This window comes from Rhinichthys klamathensis, unplaced genomic scaffold (genome assembly GCF_029890125.1).
Source record: "Rhinichthys klamathensis goyatoka isolate OS25496 unplaced genomic scaffold, OSU_Roscu_1.1 h1tg000019l_1, whole genome shotgun sequence".
Classification (NCBI taxonomy): Eukaryota; Metazoa; Chordata; class Actinopteri; order Cypriniformes; family Leuciscidae; genus Rhinichthys; species Rhinichthys klamathensis.
Window position 1 is genome coordinate 663,688 of NW_026606570.1, and position 20,822 is coordinate 684,509.

At 41.0% G+C, this 20,822-nt stretch overlaps 1 protein-coding gene across 1 annotated transcript; it reads left to right on the forward strand.

Annotated features, from left to right (window-relative positions):
- Positions 1-13,999: 13,999 nt before the first annotated feature.
- LOC130071103 (mitochondrial fission 1 protein-like) lies at positions 14,000-17,760 on the forward strand. The gene is made up of 5 exons (XM_056235721.1): positions 14,000-14,066; positions 16,292-16,357; positions 17,184-17,263; positions 17,344-17,449; positions 17,604-17,760. The coding sequence occupies exons 1-5, from the start codon at positions 14,000-14,002 to the stop codon at positions 17,699-17,701; spliced, it is 417 nt and encodes a 138-aa protein (XP_056091696.1). The 3' UTR covers positions 17,702-17,760.
- Positions 17,761-20,822: the final 3,062 nt, after the last annotated feature.

Here is a 20,822-nt window from a genome sequence, read left to right on the forward strand (position 1 = left end):
GGTGGTTGCCCTGCACGCTTAATAAACAAACTACAGCTAGTTCAAAACGCCGCAGCTCGAGTTCTTACCAGAACCAGGAAATATGACCATATTAGCCCGGTTCTGTCAACACTGCATTGGCTCCCTATTAAACATCGTATAAATTTTAAAATATTGTTGATTACCTACAAAGCACTAAATGGTTTAGCTCCGCAGTACTTGAGCGAGCTCTTAACGCATTATAGTCCTTCACGTCTATTGCGATCTCAAAATTCCGGCCAGTTGATAATACCTAGAATATCTAAATCGACTGCAGGCGGTAGATCCTTTTCCTATTTAGCACCAAAACTTTGGAACAGTCTTCCTACCATTGTCCGGGAAGCAGACACACTCTGTCAGTTCAAAGCTAGACTAAAAACACATCTCTTTGACCTAGCATACACATAATACATTATAGACTTCTATAAATTCAATGTTAGGCTGCATAGATTAGGTCAGCCGGAACTGGGAACACTTCCCTTAAATCTTGATGTACTCGCTACATCATAAGAAGAAGGGCATCTACGCTAATATTAGTGTCTTTGTTTATCCCGAGGTTTTCCCGCAGCCTGCCGGATCCAGGCCGTGTCCAGATCTGACGAGAGGGCTTTGCCTGGACCCGATGACAATGCAGTGCTGAAGTATCCTCTATCCTCTCCCTATGGAGGATCCCTTTCCCACTCTCCAGATAAAGCATTGTGAATTCCGGCTCGCGTACCCCGAAGTGATAAAATAAAACAAAATTCTGTATCAAAATTTTTAGGCAAGAAAAGTAGTTTGTTTAGGCTGGGTTGTATGAATTACAAACCTGCGCACATATTTTAAAAAGCACATAACTATAGAATTCTGAATGAGCATGTGAACGCCGTCTGCGTTAATCACAGGTTCGCGTTTAAAGTCTGATCATTTCGACGGAGGTGAATCAATCAAAGTTAACTTTAGCTGGAAGTAACATTATTCAAGAACCGCTATAACGCAAAAACAATCTGTTACCTTAAATGATATGTTTATCTCTGTAAAGCTGCTTTGAAACAATCCATTGTTAAAAGCGCTATATAAATGAAGATGACAAAAAACTTCCTCACGTAATAACCTAGAAAACTGTCTAACACTTGATGGCTGCTCTGTCAAGTCCTCGTCGTCGGTTAGGAACCTGGGTGTGCTCTTTGATACCAATCTTTCATTTGAAAGCCACATCTAGTACCGTATTTTCCGCACTATAAGGCGCACTTAAAAGCCTTTAATTTTCTCAAAAAACGACAGTACGCCTTATAATCCGGAGCACCTTATATATGGATGGTGAACACACGTTCACCAAGACGGGGAGACAGCGCCGGGCGACTTACGCCACTATCTGCCAATGGATCGTGGATGCCTGGGCTGATATATCAGTCTCAACTGTGATCCGAGTTTTCACGAAGGCAGGAATAATCTCTTTATTCAGCCAGCTCCCATACCCGTATTTACTTCCTATTTTCGGTCGAAGTCCACAGTAGTCGATCGTCGAGTTCGCGCTCGCGCGATCAAACCTCCTCCGTGTGTTCAACATCTGATTCGGATGAACTATCCATTTGAGCTGATATTCTCAGAACACCACACAGCACCGTCATCGGCTGACAGCTGACAGTCTGAGTCTCCACTGTTGCTTAGTTACCAATGATCGCGCGCGCGCACTCGACAATCGCCTACTGTGGACTTCGACCGAAAACAGGAAGAAAATACGGGTATGTGAGCTGGCTGAATAAACATCATTTTTATTCATATCTTTCACATTTACTGCAGTCAGATTCACCGTGTTCACTCACATGGCTGTGCACTTGTAATCAGTGTTGTTTTTGGCAGCCCTTCTAGTTTTAGTCTTAGTCTTAGTGTTTTGGACGAAAATGCTTTTAAGTTTTAGTCACATTTTAGTCACTTATAAACTTAATAGTTTTAGTCAAGTTTTAGTCGACGAAAACACAAAAAGGTTTTAGTCAAGTTTTAGTCGACAAAAACACAAAAAGGTTTTAGTAAAGTTTTAGTCAATTTAAGTAAAAAAAAAAAAAAAAAAATTAGTCTTTAAAAAATTCATTTAGGTCAAAAAGTATTGGAAATGGGCTTAGGTTTGACATGTTGTAGCAAGTGTTGCAATTCATAAAACAACAGCTAACCTTAAACCTTTGCATAATAAACTAGACTTTCTCATTGATGGAGATGCAGTGCTGCCATTGCCAAGCTGTACTTCATTGTCACATTGGGCAGAAACCTTTTATCCCCATATTTCAAGTTATATTTTTTCCATGAATATTAAATGCTATTTTCACCAGTAATCACAGTAATAAAGGAATGGTTTAAAGTTTAAACAGCAAAAAAAATTGAGCTACTACAACATTACACACAGATAAAGTGGTAACAGTGGAATCACTGTTTTACTCCAAAAAAGCCAGGAATAAAAACACTTACTTTGGCAATTGTGGCTTTATTTGAGAAATTGCTAAAGTGCAATGAACAACGTGCCCAAAATATAAGCTATTGAGGAACACATACTTATGATCTTCAACTTGTCTGCCAGTGCAACAACAAGATGCATATTATTTGTAAACACAAACATCATAAAACCCTGTCTATCTTTAACTTGTGCAAACTGAAAAGTTGCAAACATTCTGAAACAAAATAATAAAAAATAAATAAAAAAAATACGGTGCATTGAACATAGGTTGTTAGGAATGCATACTTGAATATAAAGTATGAAACAAACATGACACTTGAAGTGTGTTGAACATAAAAATGAATAAGACAATTCCTGAATACTGTAAACAATTTGGAATTTAAATGGTTAGTTCGGTATTTTACACTTAAAGCCCTGTTTTAAGATAGTTTCTGATGAAATAGAACGGTTAAGATTAAAATTTGGACAAATGCTGTTGTCCCGAGAATTTTAGGTTTACCCCCCACCTACACGTCTGTGCACTGGAACAATCATTCATATAAAACGCATTAAACTTTACTTTACAAAGACGTGAAACTCACCGAGTGGTCAGGGATGTTCACTGATATGCTCACACAAAAATCGCTGCAAAAGATGCTTTCCAACAGGTTTTATCGTAGTTTTTGTCCGACTCCATTGACTTGACTAAACTACGATAAAACCTGTGTTGTTGTTGTGTTGAATCTGGTGCGCGCGTTGCGGCCGGGTGCTGCGCGTTACCCAAAACAAGGATAGGAAACGGCAGCATTGCTGATACTTTTTTTTTTAGCTCAATACAGACAGATTGCACGCAAAACAGGCAGAAATGACATGCATTGTGAACGTCAGACTTATTATCATTTACGTTCCGTCTCGTCTCGTCAACGAAAACTCGAAAACGTCTCGTCATGTTTTAGTCACATTAGAGCCATTTTTAGCTAGTCATCGTCGCGTTATCGTCATAAAAAAAAAGTGCGTCAACGAAATCATTTCGTTATCGTCATCACTGACGAAAACATCATTGCTTGTAATGACACGTTAAGGTTGTTAAGAGGCTAAAAGCAGGTTTAAAACTTGTCCCGTTTAAGTCAACAGGGTGCATATTTTAAAAAGAGGATAACACGATGTAGGCAACACCGGTTTTTGTCGTTGTTATCTGTACTGACAGCACTCCAAATTTACAAAAAAATGAGCTCAATGTTAAAATTGACCGGAGTTCTCCTTTAACGTTTGAACAACGTTACCATGGGTGTGAACGGAGTTGTCAGAACGCTTAATAAAGTTTGACTTTATCTGACTGTTTTGTTGACATTCCCTTTAGCACATCTAGTGGATGCATAACGCAAACCCAGTCAAACGTTTGACTGCAGTATCTCATGCGCCTTATAATCCGGTGCGCCCAATATATGAAAAATGTTCTAAAATAGGTCATTCATTGAAGGTGCGCCTTATAATCCGGTGCGCCTTATAGTGCGGAAAATACGGTATCTGTAAAACAGCATTTTTTCATCTAAAAATTATCTAAATTACTACATATGCTCTCAATTAAAAATGCAGAACAATTAGTTGCGTTCATGACATCAAGGCTAGATTATTGTAATGCTCTACTGAGTGGTTGCCCTGCACGTTTAATAAATAAACTACAGCTGGTCCAAAATGCAGCCGCTAAAGTTCTTACCAGCACCAGGAAGAATGACCATATTGGCCCGGTTCTGTCAACACTGCATTGGCTCCCTATTAACCCACTGTGGTCGGTGATCATGCCGGCGTGACCAGCTCGCTTTTTTTCTTAACAGTGCAAAAGAGACTCAAAATACTCCGTTGATTTTGATCTAACATGTGATATACATCACACAAGTGTTATACATCATTCGATCCCGTTAAGTGTCTATTTTTTTGTGTATACTCACAATAAAAACAAAGTGTTGTGATTTTTGCCAAATAAAGAAAAATAAACATGATGCGAGTTTTGCCTTCTTTCTGTCAGTGAAGTCCATTCTGAAACGCATCTGAAAATGAACTGTAACTCAGCGAATACTCAGTCACACAGGCATTGAATTATCTTCTTTTAAATTATGTAATTTATATAAATATATATATATATATACACTCACCGGCCACTTTATTAGGTACCCCATGCTAGTAACGGGTTGGACCCCCTTTTGCCTTCAGAACTGCCTCAATTCTTCGTGGCATAGATTCAACAAGGTGCTGGAAGCATTCCTCAGGGAGTTTGGTCCATATTGACATGATGGCATCACACAGTTGCCGCAGATTTGTCGGCTGCACATCCATGATGCGAATCTCCCGTTCCACCACATCCCAAAGATGCTCTATTGGGTTGAGATCTGGTGACTGTGGAGGCCATTTTAGTACAGTGAACTCATTGTCATGTTCAAGAAACCAATTTGAAATGATTAGAGCTTTGTGACATGGTGGAAGTAGCCATCAGAGGATGGGTACATGGTGGCCATAAAGGGATGGACATGGTCAGAAACAATGCTCAGGTAGGCCGTGGCATTTAAACGATGCCCAATTGGCACTAAGGGGCCTAAAGTGTGCCAGGAAAACATCCCCCACACCATTACACCACCACCACCAGCCTGCACAGTGGTAACAAGGCATGATGGTTCCATGTTCTCATTCTGTTTACGCCAAATTCTGACTCTAACATCTGAATGTCTCAACAGAAATCGAGACTCATCAGACCAGGCAACATTTTTCCAGTCTTCAACTGTCCAATTTTGGTGAGCTCTTGCAAATTGTAGCCTCTTTTTCCTATTTGTAGTGGAGATGAGTGGTACCCGGTGGAGTCTTCTGCTGTTGTAGCCCATCCGCCTCAAGGTTGTGCGTGTTGTGGCTTCACAAATGCTTTGCTGCATACCTCGGTTGTAACGAGTGGTTATTTCAGTCACTGTTGCCCTTCTATCAGCTCGAACCAGTCTGGCCATTCTCCTCTGACCTCTGGCATCAACAAGGCATTTCCGCCCACAGATCTGCCGCTCACTGGATGTTTTTTCTTTTTCGGACCATTCTCTGTAAACCCTAGAGATGGTTGTGCGTGAAAATCCCAGTAGATTAGCAGTTTCTGAAATACTCAGACCAGCCCTTCTGGCACCAACAATCATGCCACGTTCAAAGTCACTCAAATCAACTTTCTTCCCCATACTGATGCTCGGTTTGAACTGCAGGAGATTGTCTTGACCATGTCTACATGCCTAAATGCACTGAGTTGCCGCCATGTGATTGGCTGCTTAGAAATTAAGTGTTAACGAGCAGTTGGACAGGTGTACCTAATAAAGTGGCCGATACACTCACCTGACTCGGTAGATGGGCTCTTGCTCGACTGGAACCGGAGGAGGAGGTACGTCCTCTGGGATGGTTTCTGTGGGAGGAGAAGTGACAGGTTCAATGAAGGGCTTCAACAGTGACACATGAAAAGATGGTGAAATCCTGTATTGTGGAGGAAGGTCAAGCCTGAAGGTGACTTCGTTCAGCTGCCTCTGCACGGTGAAAGAACCGATGTATCGAGGACTCAGCTTACGGCAGGGCAGGCGGAGGCGGATGTCCCTGGTCGAAAGCCACACCTTTTGTCCAGGCTGGTACTGCTGAGGTTCAACACGTCGACGATCCGCTTGGTCCTTGTGCCTCCGCACTGCCTGCTGGAGGTGCACGTGAGCCGAGTCCCATACCCTCTCGCTCTGATGGAACCAGTAATCGACAGCTGGAACCTCAGAGGGCTCACCCGACCAAGGGAAGAGTGGAGGTTGATAACCCAGGACACACTGAAAGGGGGTGAGCCCAGTGGTGGATTGCCGAAGGGAATTCTGGGCGTACTCCGCCCAGGGAAGGAACCGGCTACAGCTGTCCTGGTACTGGTGGCAATAGATCCTGAGATGTCGTCCAATCTCCTGGATCTTCCGCTCAGTCTAGCCATTTGTCTGAGGGTGGTATCCAGAAGATAAGCTGACAGTAACCCCGAGGAGTCTGAAGAAGGCTTGCCAAACCCTTGAAATGAACTGTGGACCTCTGTCTGACACTATGTCCTCGGGGATGCCGAAGTTTTGAAACACATGATTGAAGAGGGCCTCTGCGGCCTCAAACACAGTTGGAAGTCCAGGCAATGGGATCAGCTTGCAAGCCTTCGAAAAGCGATCCACAACGACGAGGACACAAGTGTGGTTACTGGATCTGGGAAGGTCCGTCATGAAATCAATTCTAAGGTGGGACCACGGTCGTTGTGGGATAGGAAGTGGCACGAGCTTGCCCTCCGGGAGTCTTCTGGGGGTGTTGGTAATGGCACAGACTGAGCATCCCCGAACCTACCTTGAAACATCCCGTGAGATGGACGGCCACCAGTACCGATTACTGAGGAGCGAGAGGGTACGCCTGCTACCTGGATGTTCAGAGCCCGGAGCGGTATGAGCTGAGTCCAGAAGGGCGGCACGAAGATGGAGAGGTACGAAGACGCGCCCCTCTGGACCTCCCGGCGGAGCGGGATGACGAAGGTTCTCCTGGGAAATCTGCTCGTCGATGTCCCAGATGATGGGGCTGATGATCATGGCTGGAGGGAGCATAGGTTCTGGTAGCGAATCTTCGGTTGAAGCATGATGAAGACGAGAGAGAGCATCCGCTTTGCAATTCTTGCTTCCAGGTCGGTATGACACGGTAAAATCAAAGCGGGTAAAGAAGAGAGCCCATCGAGCCTGACGGGGATTCAGCCTTTTCGCTTCTCTGAGGTATTCCAGGTTGCGATGATCGGTTATAACCTCAAACTGGTGATTAGCTCCCTCCAGCCAATGCCTCCATTCCTCTAACGCAAGCTTGATGGCAAGCAGCTCCCGATTCCCAATATCATACTTCCGCTCCGCCGTGGACAGCTTCTTAGAGTAGAAGGCACATGGATGGAGTTTGGGAGGATCACCCTGCCGCTGTGATAGAACTGCTCAAACTCCTGTTGAGGATGCGTCCACCTCAACAACAAACGGTATATCTGGGTTAGGATGAACCAGGATGGGAGCAGTCAGGAAGGTTTTCTTTTTAGTTGTTGAAAGGCTAAGATGGCTCCAGGAGATGAGGACAGAGACTTGGGCCGGCCCTTTAAAGACTAGGTCAAAGGAGAACTGATGTGACTGTAGTTATTGATGAATCTTCTATAGAAATTGGCGAATCCGAGAAACCGTTGAAGATCCTTCACAGTAGAGGGCAGGGGCCAGTTCCGGATAGTTTCCACCTTCCTCTGGTCCATCTGCACTCCCTGTTGGCCTATGATGTAGCCCAGAAATTGCACAGTGGTGGTGTGAAACTCGGATTTCTCCAGTTTCAGGTACAGTTTATGAGCTCTCAGTTTCTCCAAAACTAGAATGACATGGCGCTGATGCTCACCAAGAGATGTGGAATAGATGAGAATATCGTCAATATAGACAACCACAAATCTGTTGAGATACTCTCGAAAGATCTCGTTCATGTAACCCTGGAAGACAGCTGGGGCGTTGGACAGTCCGAAGGGCATGACTCCATACTCATAGTGACCTGAGGGTGTGACGAATGCCGTCTTCCATTCATCACCTCGTCGAATGCGAATCAAGTTGTACGCACTGCGCAAATCGTCGAATGCGAATCAAGTTGTACGCACTGCGTAAATCAAACTTAGAAAAGATGCGGGCTCCACGCAGCTGCTCCAATGCTGCTGGGACCAGAGGAAGGGGATAACTAAACTTCACAGTTTGAGAGTTGAGATGACGATAATCAATGCACGGCCTCAAGCCTCCCCAGCTAACAATTTATGGTTCCCAGAACGTTCTGGGAACGTTCGTTTTTGGTTGCGGGAACGTTCCCTTAAGGTTATGGTTTGGTTTTGGTTCCCATGGAAAGTTTTTTTAACGTTCAGGGAACGTTAGTTTTTAGTTACATTGCAACCTTTAGGGAACGTTCCCCTAACGTTGCAACCTTTAGGTAACGTTCTTTTTTACATTCTCCTAACCTTTAAAAAACTTTAACAACAATGGTACCAATTTTATTATTACTTTAAACTGTCTGTGCATGAGCAGGAATTAATTATTATATATTAGCAGGAATGAATAGGGAAACTTGATGGGATTTAAAACTTTAATATAAAATGAAAATACAAAAAATATAAAAGGCCTAAAAAAATAATACAAGAATCAGAGTCAGTTTTATACAGTTTTAGTATACAACTATGACATAATATCAATACAAGTAAAAATGGAGTGGGATGAAGAGTGCAAAGTAATAGTGCAAATGTAGTGTGCAAGATGCATATTGGAATGATAAAGTATGTAATGTGTAGGTGAATGGCCAAAGTGGCAAAAATACAATAATAAAAAAATAGAGCTCCATGGTTCTGAAGGCTCAGTCCATCTCAGCTGGCCTAAATAGAAAGAAACAAAAGTTTGATGTCATACTAAGAATGAACACGTTGACAAAAGCAAGACAAATTGCTTTACTAACAACCCTGTTTTTTATGATCACAAATATTGATAGTTTTCCCATTCCATTGATTATTATGAACATCACATAGAAGAATTTCAATTTACCGTCTGTGTGAGGCTAACTTTAGCACTTGCCCAATCAAGTCCTCCGCATCTGCTGCAGTCAGCGCGGGGAAGTTTTTCTGGGAGGCCGCTAGCGTAGAAGTCAAAATTAAGCATAGTTACAAGTCAAATTAAAACCTTCAAGCTAAAAGTAATACTAATGTGAACAATAAAATAACACCTGCCTGTAATAACCCTGCAGATTGTCAGGTCCAGCGGGCCTTCTTTGCCTTTCTGCCCCGCAGACTATACTGTTTTAGCACGTCATTGGTTGCCACTTGCCGTAGCATGTGACGGATGGCAGTACCTCTGGTCGAACCTCCAAGGGTTGTCAGGAAAAGTTGCTGTAAAACATATAGAAATACAAATTATACATGTAGAACAAAGTGGAGAGCTTGTACAATCTCATTTGGGAAGAGCCGTCAGTTCAGTTATAATGATATTTGTAGTTATGCAATTAAATAGTGTTAATCTTAGGGCAGGACTATGGCCACTTAATTACCATGTTGTCCCTCCTCTCCTGTTGACCGAGACTCCTGTCGAACTCCTCCAGCTCTGTGACTGTTGAGCAGGGCGACAGCAACATGTCATCGACTGGAGCAGAGGTCATGCAACATGTCATCTTCTCCTCAAATGCGTCCATCTGCTGTGCCATGCGGGTAATGGATGTCCTCACGGCTATGGAAAAATGATTGGTGTTAGTTTTAGTTGTTATACATTATATACTTGCATATATATACTCCATGGCTGAGCCACCTCCCTCTGTGTGATGAGTTCTGCTGTTTACAACAACAAAAAAAGTCAAGTTACTCTCAAGTTCCTTGTCATGAAATTGTATTTAATTGGAAATGGAAAATTCAAAGCCACTGTACCTTCAGGCTGAGCTTGTGTCACAATAGACCCATTCAATTCTGGGTGACTGGCTGGTTTTCTGTGTGGTGTTGACTCATCTAAAAAGAAAGTAGATATGAATATTGGTCAGTTCATTTATGGCAGGTTTCTTGCACATGGCAAAAAAAAAAAAAAAAAAACCTTACATGCAGGTGGTGGAGGCAACTGCAGACCTGAAAAAAGGCAGGAAGAGACAATAACATCAGAACAGTCACATGATATGCACCAGGTTGAATGTCAGTACTCAGTAGTTCCATGGTAGGAATTATGACTCTGGTTTCTTAAATGCATGCATAAATGTTAACTTACGGACTGGGCTTCCAGACACACACTCTGTCCTGGAATGCTTTATTGCTTGTGGAACAGTTTAATCTGAAATAAAAGACTAAACAATTTGTACAGATTACAAAAAGAAAATTTGAATGGTGTAAATAATGGTGTAAAGAGATGACATGACATGATTAACATGACACAAAACATACAATGCGGCAAAGCATACACGTCGTGCACAGCCGCATATAAAGACTCAAACAAAGCCCAATATATGCATTACAGATATATATATATATATATATATATATATATATATATATATATATATATATATATATATATATATATATATATATATATATATATATATATATATATATATATATATATATATATATATATATATATGAATTACAGCCATTTAGCTGGAGCTATATCCATTATTACAGCTACAGGACCCAAAACAGTCATATGAGCATGTGCTGTGCCGGAATATAACAAAGCCCTACGAGGGAAAGGGCTTAAGGTTAAACCCCAAACACTTGCATTACAACCACAACATCATGAAACTGTAGCGTATTTCACTTACTTTTTCGTGAGAATGTGAAGCTGTGTAGGTCGTTTTTCCAAGACTTCCTGATAGTGAATGGGGTTCTACGTAGACTTATCCATTTCTCCCAGCCAATCAGGAACGTCCGTGTTGCGTCACACGCCTTGACGTCAGGCAACCTGGCCAATCAGCATTTTAGAGGGTAATTTTAAACTAAAATGGAGTGTGTTGCTCTCTCCGACACAGTGGTACTACCCACGTATAGTGTTTTTTTTTTATCTCTTTCCTGCACTTAACCATTAGATAGAGTTTTTTTATTTACTGTTTAAACGTAAAAGTATAATGCTACAGTGTGTAACATCACACACCCTTACGGCACAGGGATGCCAACGGTACAGGAATAAATGAAACAAGTTCTGAATGTATTCTAACAGTGATAGGAGAAAACTATTATAAAAATATTTTACCGAACTATTATTATTTGTTTAATCCTACATGAAACTGTGCTATGTGTGTATTTCTATAAAGAGACGAAAAAAAAATGAATTAAAAAAAATGTAACTACACAAGGTGGCTTGTACTAGGCAACATGAACTGGTCAGTTAAGTTGGGAGCTAGCACTAACTAAAACGTGTCTATAACGTTTAGGGCTAATATACCTGTGCTCAAACGCACCAATTTATCTCGAGCGTCCATTTACCTGAAAGACGGGTTCCCAGGCAAGTTCTGTGTCGATCCAGAAGGACTTTGGTGTATGTAAATAGCACAACACGGAAGTCAGTACAGGACTTCAATCTGTCACCTGAAAGCAGAGGCACTTCCCCCTACTGGTGTTGGGGTGTAACGGTTGGATTTGTACACCGAACTGAGCCACTTGTTAAAAGTGAAATGTGAAATGAAAGTGAATTTTCTTAGTTGTAAAAATTGTTCTATTGATATTCTTGTTTTAAGTATTTTTAACTAATACAGTTAAAAAAACTAAATCAAGCAAAAAAGTATTGTTTTTAGCTAAATTTATTATCAGCCTAAAAATAAATATATTCTCTTGCTATGCTGTTTATCTTACTTATATTTCATAAGACCAATCATTTTTGAGTGAATCTAAATCAAGTGACTGCAAACCTTCTATATGCTACGTCATTAAATGGAGAGCTGGTTAAAACATTTCAAAACCGCACTCAGAACAACCAAAAACAACCAAACGGGAACGTTGTGTGGAGGTATAGTGCAATCACAGGAGAACGTTTTAGTTGGTTGGTTCCCTTAACATTTAGGGAACGTTAGTTTTTGGTTTGGTTCAAACTAACCTTTAGAGAACCATAAACTAACGTTCCTTAAACGTTCTGTGTTAGTGGGGTCCCAGCTTCTTTTTCGTGGCTAAGAAGGACGAAGCGGCAGGGGATGTAGAGGGTCGAATGAACTCCTTTTGAAGAGCCTCCAACACATACTCCTCCATGGCCTTCTGCTCCGGCATGGACAGAGGATAGACGCGGCCTTTAGACAGGGTGGCTCCAGGTAGCAGGTCGATAGCGCAGTCCCATGGCCGGTGAGGTGGTAGTTTGGTCGCCAACTGCTTGCTAAACACATCCTGGAACGCCCTATACTCAGCAGGAATCTCCACCTGGTGATGGACCTCCGGACTCTCAATGGACGTGGAACACACGGGAAACTCGGACTTTCCCACCGAAGATGAAGAAGAGGGGGCTTTCTGGACCTTCTCAACCGAAGCTAGACAGGAATGCGAGCAGTCTTCTCCCCAGCGAAGGACCTCCCCGGATTTCCAGTCGATGATGGGTTGATGTTGGACCATCCAAGGGCGTCCCAGAATGAGCTCAGCAGTGGACTCCTCCAGCACCATGAAGGAGATCTCTTCCAAGTGCAGGCAGCCGATGCGGAGCGTCAGTGTGGGGGTGAAGTGACGAATTCGACCTCGACCCAGCGGTCTACCCTGGATGGTTTGGACTCGGAGATCTTGATGACTTCGGCGTTTACGAACGTTCAATTTTTGTAGGAGTTGAGTGGAAATGAAGTTCCGAGCCGGAGTCGAGGAGGGCTTGTGCTGAGACGCATACACTGGAGGTTAATAAATTAACAGTTGTGCGGTTCAAGGTTGAAATCTTAGGAGGAATCTGAATGGTGCTTACCGCAGGGCGTTGAGGTCGAATAGGGCAGGAGTTGATGAGATGTTTATCACCCCCACAGTATAGACAAAGACTCTGTTGAATTCTACGCTGCCGCTCTGAAGAAGAAAGATGAGTGGAGTCAATCTGCATGGGCTCGGGTGCTGGAGGGGCGACCAATGGAGCCGAGGACGGAGGATTTACAGCGGTTTCTAGAACATCACAGGCAGATAAGCGTTGAGATACTCGAATGGTTTTCTGAATGAGGTTTTCAATTCCCAAGGAATCCTCATATACCACCACCAGCTGACGGATGTTAGGGTTGAGACCATGTCGAAAAGCTGTCATCAAAGCTGTCTCATTCCAGCCACTAGAAGCCTCACGAAACAGAAGACCATGACAGAAGCTCTTCAACCTTCGCCAAGGAAAGTCTTCAGTGAGTACATATGCCCTTCTATTTCGCAGGGCATATGTACTCACTGAAGACTTTCCTTGACGAAGGTTGAAGAGCTGATCATGAACGGTGAGATCGGAAACTGTCTGACCAAACACTTCCCTGAAATGTTGAATGAAACTTGAGAGGGATTTAACCGCAGGAGAATCTGAGTTCCAGAGAGATTGGGCCCATTGGAGAGCTCTGCCAGACAGCAGGGAGATAATAAACGCCACTCAGGCTGAATCGTTAGAGAATTGATGTGCCTGCATTTGGAAATATAGCGATACCTGAAGCAAAAGAAACGCTGCAATCCTCCGCCTCTCCGTTGAATGTCGCTGGTCGGGCCATGGGACTTGCAGAGGCAGCTGACGAGGCAGCGGATGTTTGCGGAAGTGAATGGTGGCGTGCTGAGTGAAGGAGATCCTCGGGAATGGTGGGTGGATTAGCCGGTGGAGAAGGAAGTAAGGACTGGCGAACAGCCTGAACCAGTTCCGCGAATGGATCGCGAGATGGATTCTCCACGGGCTCCGCTGGACTCTGCATTTCGTTGGTCTGGTCTTCTGTCACGGATGGAACAGGAGTCAGACAGGTGGTAAGTGAAATAGTGTTTATTTACAGGTTGCAGATCCAGACAGAGATATGCTGAGTATGCAAGCAGACGATATTCAGGATGGAACTTAGCTGAAGGATAACCAGAGTCTTTGTTTACAGATGCGGATGGAAAGTCACTGGGAACAGGCTGATGACCGGAGACTGGAGACTGAACTTCCGTGTGAAGGTTAGCAGGTGATCGATGGATGGAACTCAGGTAGGTAGCAGGTAAGTAGTGTGATAGTCTGTAGAGACGAGACCAGACAATGAGTGTGTGAAGAGGTGTTGAATAAATAGGGAGGTGAACTGATGAGGTGCAGGTGATGGTGATTAAAACTCAGGGGACTGTGAATAAGTGGGAGGAGTGAGTGAACGAGTGGGAGGAATGAGTGAAGCTGGTGGAATCCTGACAACTGCGTGCATGGTCTGGCATGACTGAATACGTGCAAAGTGTGCTGCTTTAATTAATAATTCCTAAAAAGCTGACAGTTCATCGCGATCTCACACATCTCTGTTATTATCAATGAAGCTGACTGCACAATTAATCATTCATAATATCCACACCTTGTTTGTTGTAATTAGAGGATTTGCCAGCATACAGAATTCAGCACTGAACAAAAAGTCAGTTTTGAGCGCTGAGGGGAGTCTATCTTAAATGCTTCTGATTGGCCATTGCGTTCAAGAAATCAACACATATGTCTGTGATTGGCTACATTGCTCAACGCTGCAAACATGTTTTGAATAGAAACTCTGGCCTGTAAATCATTTCTATTTTGTTTTAGTTGTTCTAGTTGCTTTTCTGCAACAGACGAATAAAAATCTATTAGTTTTTATATGTTTTATTCATAGATATTTCTAGTTTGCGTGAGTCCCGCAAATCGTTTTATTCTCCCACAACCCGCACACACAGAGTGAGTGCATTACCGCCCGCGCCCGTCTCTAGATCAAGGGCCCGGCCCGGCCCCAGGAAAGTGTCGGGAAATATCGGGCCGACCCGGCCTCTGTACAGATGAAACATTGTCGGGATAATTCCGTTTCGCGTGGCTACGCAGACGCGACAAAAAATTCTGTATTATACATTTTTAAGATCAGATAAGTAGTTTGTTGAGGGAAGGAGGACTACACGCCTGCACACATAAATTTTCAAACACGCATACCTATTGCCTGAACACGTGATGCACATGTGTGCACCATCTGCGTTTTTGCATTTTTGAGGTTTGCGCTGAGATAACAGGTAATAGTTTGCACCTTCGAACCTATTTCAGGGAGTGCGTTCTCGAGACACCAGGCACTGTTTTGTGCGGATGGGCAGCCGGAGCGCGTTAAGAGTTTTTCTGTTAGAACGGTGTCGTGATAGCGGCCCCTAAGTTAATAACTAATGATCTTCACAACGGAAGTTAATCAATCAAAACTAACTTTATCTGGACAATAACTTTATCTTAATACTGTTGTAAAGCCTAAACAATCTTGGTAAATTCTATTATAACTGTAAAGCTGCTTTGAAACAATCCATACTGTTAAAAGCGCTTTATAAATGAAGGTGACTTGACTTGTTATTTTATGTGATTTTGTTCAAGATTAATATAGTATTAATATAATATTAATATATATCCCATATTGTATATTAGACATAACAGAAACCCTTTTAAATTTTGGGGGTTACCATTGTGGAGAAGAGTAGAGCCTGTGATTAGGTTGAGGACTGGCCAATTAACATCAAGACTATATGCTGCTTTATTTAAAAAGCAATAGCTGTGCACACCCCAGCACAGTAATAATATTTGCTAACTACTTTAGTAGTGCTATTGCTAACTAGCAGTTAACAATAAAAGAGTTGAGCTAAATGAAAGATTCTGATTTTAATTGTGTAATGCAATTTAATTAATGTATTTAATTAAATTTTTTAAGTATTTAAGTGGAATAATTATAGTTTAATTTAATATGATGTGGACTCAAATGGAATAAGTCCATAGTAGGGGTGAGCGGGGCACAACCTAATGCGGGGCTAGTTGTAACACACATGGTTTAAAACTTTCCACACATGCCAGCATGACGAAACTTAATGTATTTACTAGTTGCCATATCAACACCATATGAAACAAAAGCCCATAATTGTACTAGACGTGGGAAATTAATGTGGGGGAAAAATTACTTCTCTAAACTCCAAGTGGATTTACACAAACTGAGTAAGTCAAAAAGTGTTAGGTTGTGCCCCACTCTCCCCTGAACATCATAAATAATTTTTTTTAATTTAAATGGTTTAAGGCAATCGATTTCCTCAAACTTGTTGGGTTTTACAGTGTATTGACAGAGGACATCATTGACTGACCTTGACCTAAAAGGACCCGGTTTGCAGTTTTTCAGTCATTCTAGATTAGCTTCTAGGATATATGTAAATTTATTGTTACCTAGGATGTTATCAGAGGGTTTTTTTTACACAGGATTTGCAAAAGTCGTTAAGAGGGGTGTGTTTACTGCATATTGCAGACATTGATAACTGACCTAACAAAATATATGTCTCTATGTACATAATTTAGCAGGAAATATTAATTATTAACATTTGGACACCACGTCCATTTGTGGAAAAAAATAAAAATTGTGAAAAAAAACCCAGAAGATTAATTTGCCAGTGGTTCCCACAAGATTTTCCAATGGGAAATAAGGAAATTATGATGGGTTTTTTTTAATTTATGAGTAAAATAAGGTTTGTGTGGTAAGCATAAATTGACGATACTTGGACGTATATATCCAAAACGTGAATTTTTAAGCTGTTATGTTTATAATTAAAAAAAAAGTATGTTTCTAATAAGTTACTAGATAATAGCATTTGTATTCCGGTTATGGATTCCGGTTCAAGAAATATGATCTAGCCTGAAAACAAGTTTTCAGTCGGGAGAATTTTTTTTAATCCCTGTTTTAAGTCGAATATATTATTTTTTACTTGATGGTTACACCACATAACATTTTAGCATCACTACATTTTTCCCTTGGAAATGGTACAAAAAAAAAAAAATCTAAATCTTATACAACAAATATTATTAAACAAACATGAACATAAGGAGTACATTACTAAGAAAGGCACATGTGTTTAAGTTCATGTAAATTTTTCCAATATGCCTATATAGAACTACAAAAGTTTAGAATGGTGAAATTGAATTTTTATACATGCAGGGAAGAGTGAAATACTATAAAAAATGTAATGCTCTTGAAGTAAATCAGATTTCTGTATTTACATTTAATCTTTACAATCACTATAATTTTGTCTTACTAATAAATATAAATGTGGAATTGCTTTGTCTTTCACCAGAACTTATTCATAAAGGCACCAAAGATGACCAGCGGGATTATCTGTTTTATCTTGCTGTAGCCAACTACAAGTTCAAGGTTGTTATCTCATGTTTACATTGGACACTTATAGTTGGAATGACTGCGAATCTCATTCTCCTGTTTTATATTAACTCTAGGAATATGAGAGAGCTCTGAAATACATCAGGACTTTACTGAGGAATGAACCTGGAAATTCTCAAGCTTTAGATCTGGAGAAACTCATTAATAAAACCATGAAGAAAGGTGAGCATGTATATTGTCCATTTCTTTATTTAAGGTGTATAGTAATAATATGTAGTGTAGGCTATATAGGTACTGTATACAAGTAATCTTTACATGTCTTAAGATTGAACAAGGAATTTGCATTGAACATGTTTCTCATTCTTATGTTTTCTAGATGGGCTGGTTGGAATGGCAATTGTTGGTGGCATTGGTCTGGGTTTGGCTGGATTGGCTGGTCTGATTGGTTTAGCTGTGGCTAAGAAATCTGCATAAGTGGATGACCTGAGCCAAATCTTAATGCCTTAAGCCTTGTTTTGGGTGATGAACGGATGCAGAAAGGCCTGCTAATATCTGTCATCATGACACTGACAGAGAAGTAAGGCACCCTCTGATGCCTTATTAGCTTCCTCTTGTTGAAGCCAGTACTTTTTAAAGTCAGAAGAAACTCACACTTGCGGCATAATGCTAAACAGAGTGGCACCTATTCACATCGCTCTAATGAAAAGATAAGGAACTTCGACAATATTTATGTATGTCACAATAAGTGATATACAATAGGTTCTTTATTCTTTGGAATTGTACCTACATACTTGTGGTGTAACGATATTTGAACCGAACCGAAAAACCGCGATACACCACCCACGATACGTATCGCGATACTCTCATGGCGAACCGAACACGCCCCGCCCCCTGCTGCCCCGCCCAGCCCCGGCTCATTGCACCTCATGTGTTATGTGTACACAACGAATACAGGGCTGTTGCCTAACCACCATTAACCACATATAATCGCAATAAGCTCAGTGTTTTGTTACTTTTGATAATAAGCAAGGTGTAATCTTTCAAATTATGTCTATTTGATCACGAAATGCAAACAATAAATGCCGTTTTGGCGCTCTTAGATGTGGCGTGACAGATATCATTGTATGCATGCGGCAGCGCGGAGCGTGATCATCTCTCCCTCAGTTACAGAATAAACATGAATGGACACCCGAAGGTATGTTGAAAGATACAGTATACTTACTGAAAGGCATCATAACTCGTGTAAACACTCAATCAGTGTTTCAACAGCGGAAAAACGTCAATAAAACGCTTAGTTTTTCACATAGCTTTATATTTACCTCAGGCAAGTCATTCAGTGTCCACAGCTTGCTGGTTTGCTAACTCTTTCACTAAATAAATGCTATATATTAGCCTATATATTATATTTTACTTAACCTGTTTATGATATCTTGATTATTTAATGTATGTTTAAAATAGTTGTCATGAAAATAACAGCAACTGTGTAAATTATTATATAACAATAACAAATTAGAGTAAAAACATGTTAATGCAAAAATTGCCTTATGTGCAGTTTACATGTTTTCATACAATTTGTTATTTGAGTGTTGATTATTATTATATCATTTAGGCTAAAAGTCTAGGCTCTGTTGTTAAGCTTTAATGTTATAGTAATGTGCAAGTAAGGGCTGTAGTTTACAGCATTAGCAGATCATTTTGTTATCCTTGAGAAACGTTTAACTTGTAATTGAATTAATTTAAAGACAAGGACACAATTTGTTCATTAAAGCACTGTTTAATAAAAAATAAAAGCAATTTTAGCTTTCTAAACCCCCCCACCCCACCGAAATGAACCGAACCGAACCGAGACCTCAAAACCGTGGGACGAACCGAACCGTCAGGTTTGTGTATCGTTACACCCCTACTACATACCCTTACTGAACACAAAAATGTGTGTGTATGTATATATATTTACAGTTGTGTTCAAAATAATAGCAGTGTGTTTAAAAAAAGTGAGTAAAGCTCAAAATCCTAATAATAACTTTTATTTCAATACACAAAAATGCATTGGGAACACTGCACATTCTATTCAAGATCAAAACATGAAGAAAAATGTATGAAATTTGTTTTTACTTTATAGAAAGTGAAGAAAAGGGAATATTAGGCTGTTCAAAAAAATAGCAGTGTATGCATTTTTCTTTACAAAGTCAAACATTTACTGTATAAACTGAAAAATGCTTGAAGATTTAGCTTTCTTGTGAATCACTGAACTAATATTTAGTTGTATAACCACGGTTTCTGAGAACTGCTTCACATCTGTGTTGCATGGAGTCGACCAACTTCTGGCACCTGTGAACAGGTATTCCAGCCCAGGACGATCGCACTACAGACCACAGTTCCTCTGCATTTCTTGATTTTGCCTCAAAAACAGCATTTTTGATGTCACCCCACAGGTTTTCTATTGGATTATGGTCCGGGGATTGAGCTGGCCACTCCATAACGTTAATCTTGTTGGTCTGGAACCAAGATGCTGCTCGCTTACTGGTGTGTTTTGGGTCGTTGTCTTGTTGAAACACCCATTTCAAGGGCATTTCCTCTTCAGCATAAGGCAACATGACCTCTTTAAGTATTTTGATGCACTCAAACTGATCCATGATCCGTGGTATACGATAAATAGGCCCAACACCATGGTATGAGAAACATCCCCATATCATGATGCTTGTGCCACCAAGCATCATGTCTTCACAGTGTACTGTGGCTTGAATTCAGTGTTTGGGGGTCGTCTGACAAACTGTCTGCGGCTCCTAGACCCAAAAAGAACAATCTTGCTTTCATCAGTTCACAAAATATTGCGCCATCTCTCTTTAGGCAAGTCAATGTGTTCTTTGGCAAATTGTATCCTCTTTAGCACATGTCGTTGTTTCAACAATGGGACTTTGCGGGGGCTTCTTGCTGATAGCTTGGCTTCACATAGGCGTCTTCTAATTGTTGCTGTACTCAGGGGTAACTTTAGATCTTCTTTGATCACCCTGGAGCTGATCATTGGCTGAGTCTTTGCCATTTGGGCTATTCTTCGATCCATTCGAACGGTAGTTTTCCGTTTTCTTCCACGTCTTTCTGGTTTTGGTTGCCATTTTAAAGCATTTGATACCATTTTAGCTGAGCAGCCTATCATTTTCTGCACTTCTTTATAAGTTTTCCCATCTCCAATCAACTTTTTAATCAAAGTACGCTGTTCTTCTGAACAATGTTTGGAACGGCCCATTTTATTCAGATCTTCAGAGAGAAATGCACTATAACCACCATGTACAGTCCAGTACTGCCTTCGTCCTTAAATAAGGGCCACTTATTGACACTATTTTTTTCACAGAATGATTAACCTCACTAATTGAACTCCACACTGCTATTATTTTGAACACACCCCTTTCAATTAATGATTCAATTATACAGAATTAGCAACATACATGTCATGACTGTTGGGTCTGTTGTTTTTCTATTACTCTACTACACCTACTAGTAAATTATTTGCCATGTAGAAATATAATTTCTACCAAAAACAGTGATTGATCTGGTTAGTGATGTTGGACTGCTATTATTTTGAACACAACTGTATATA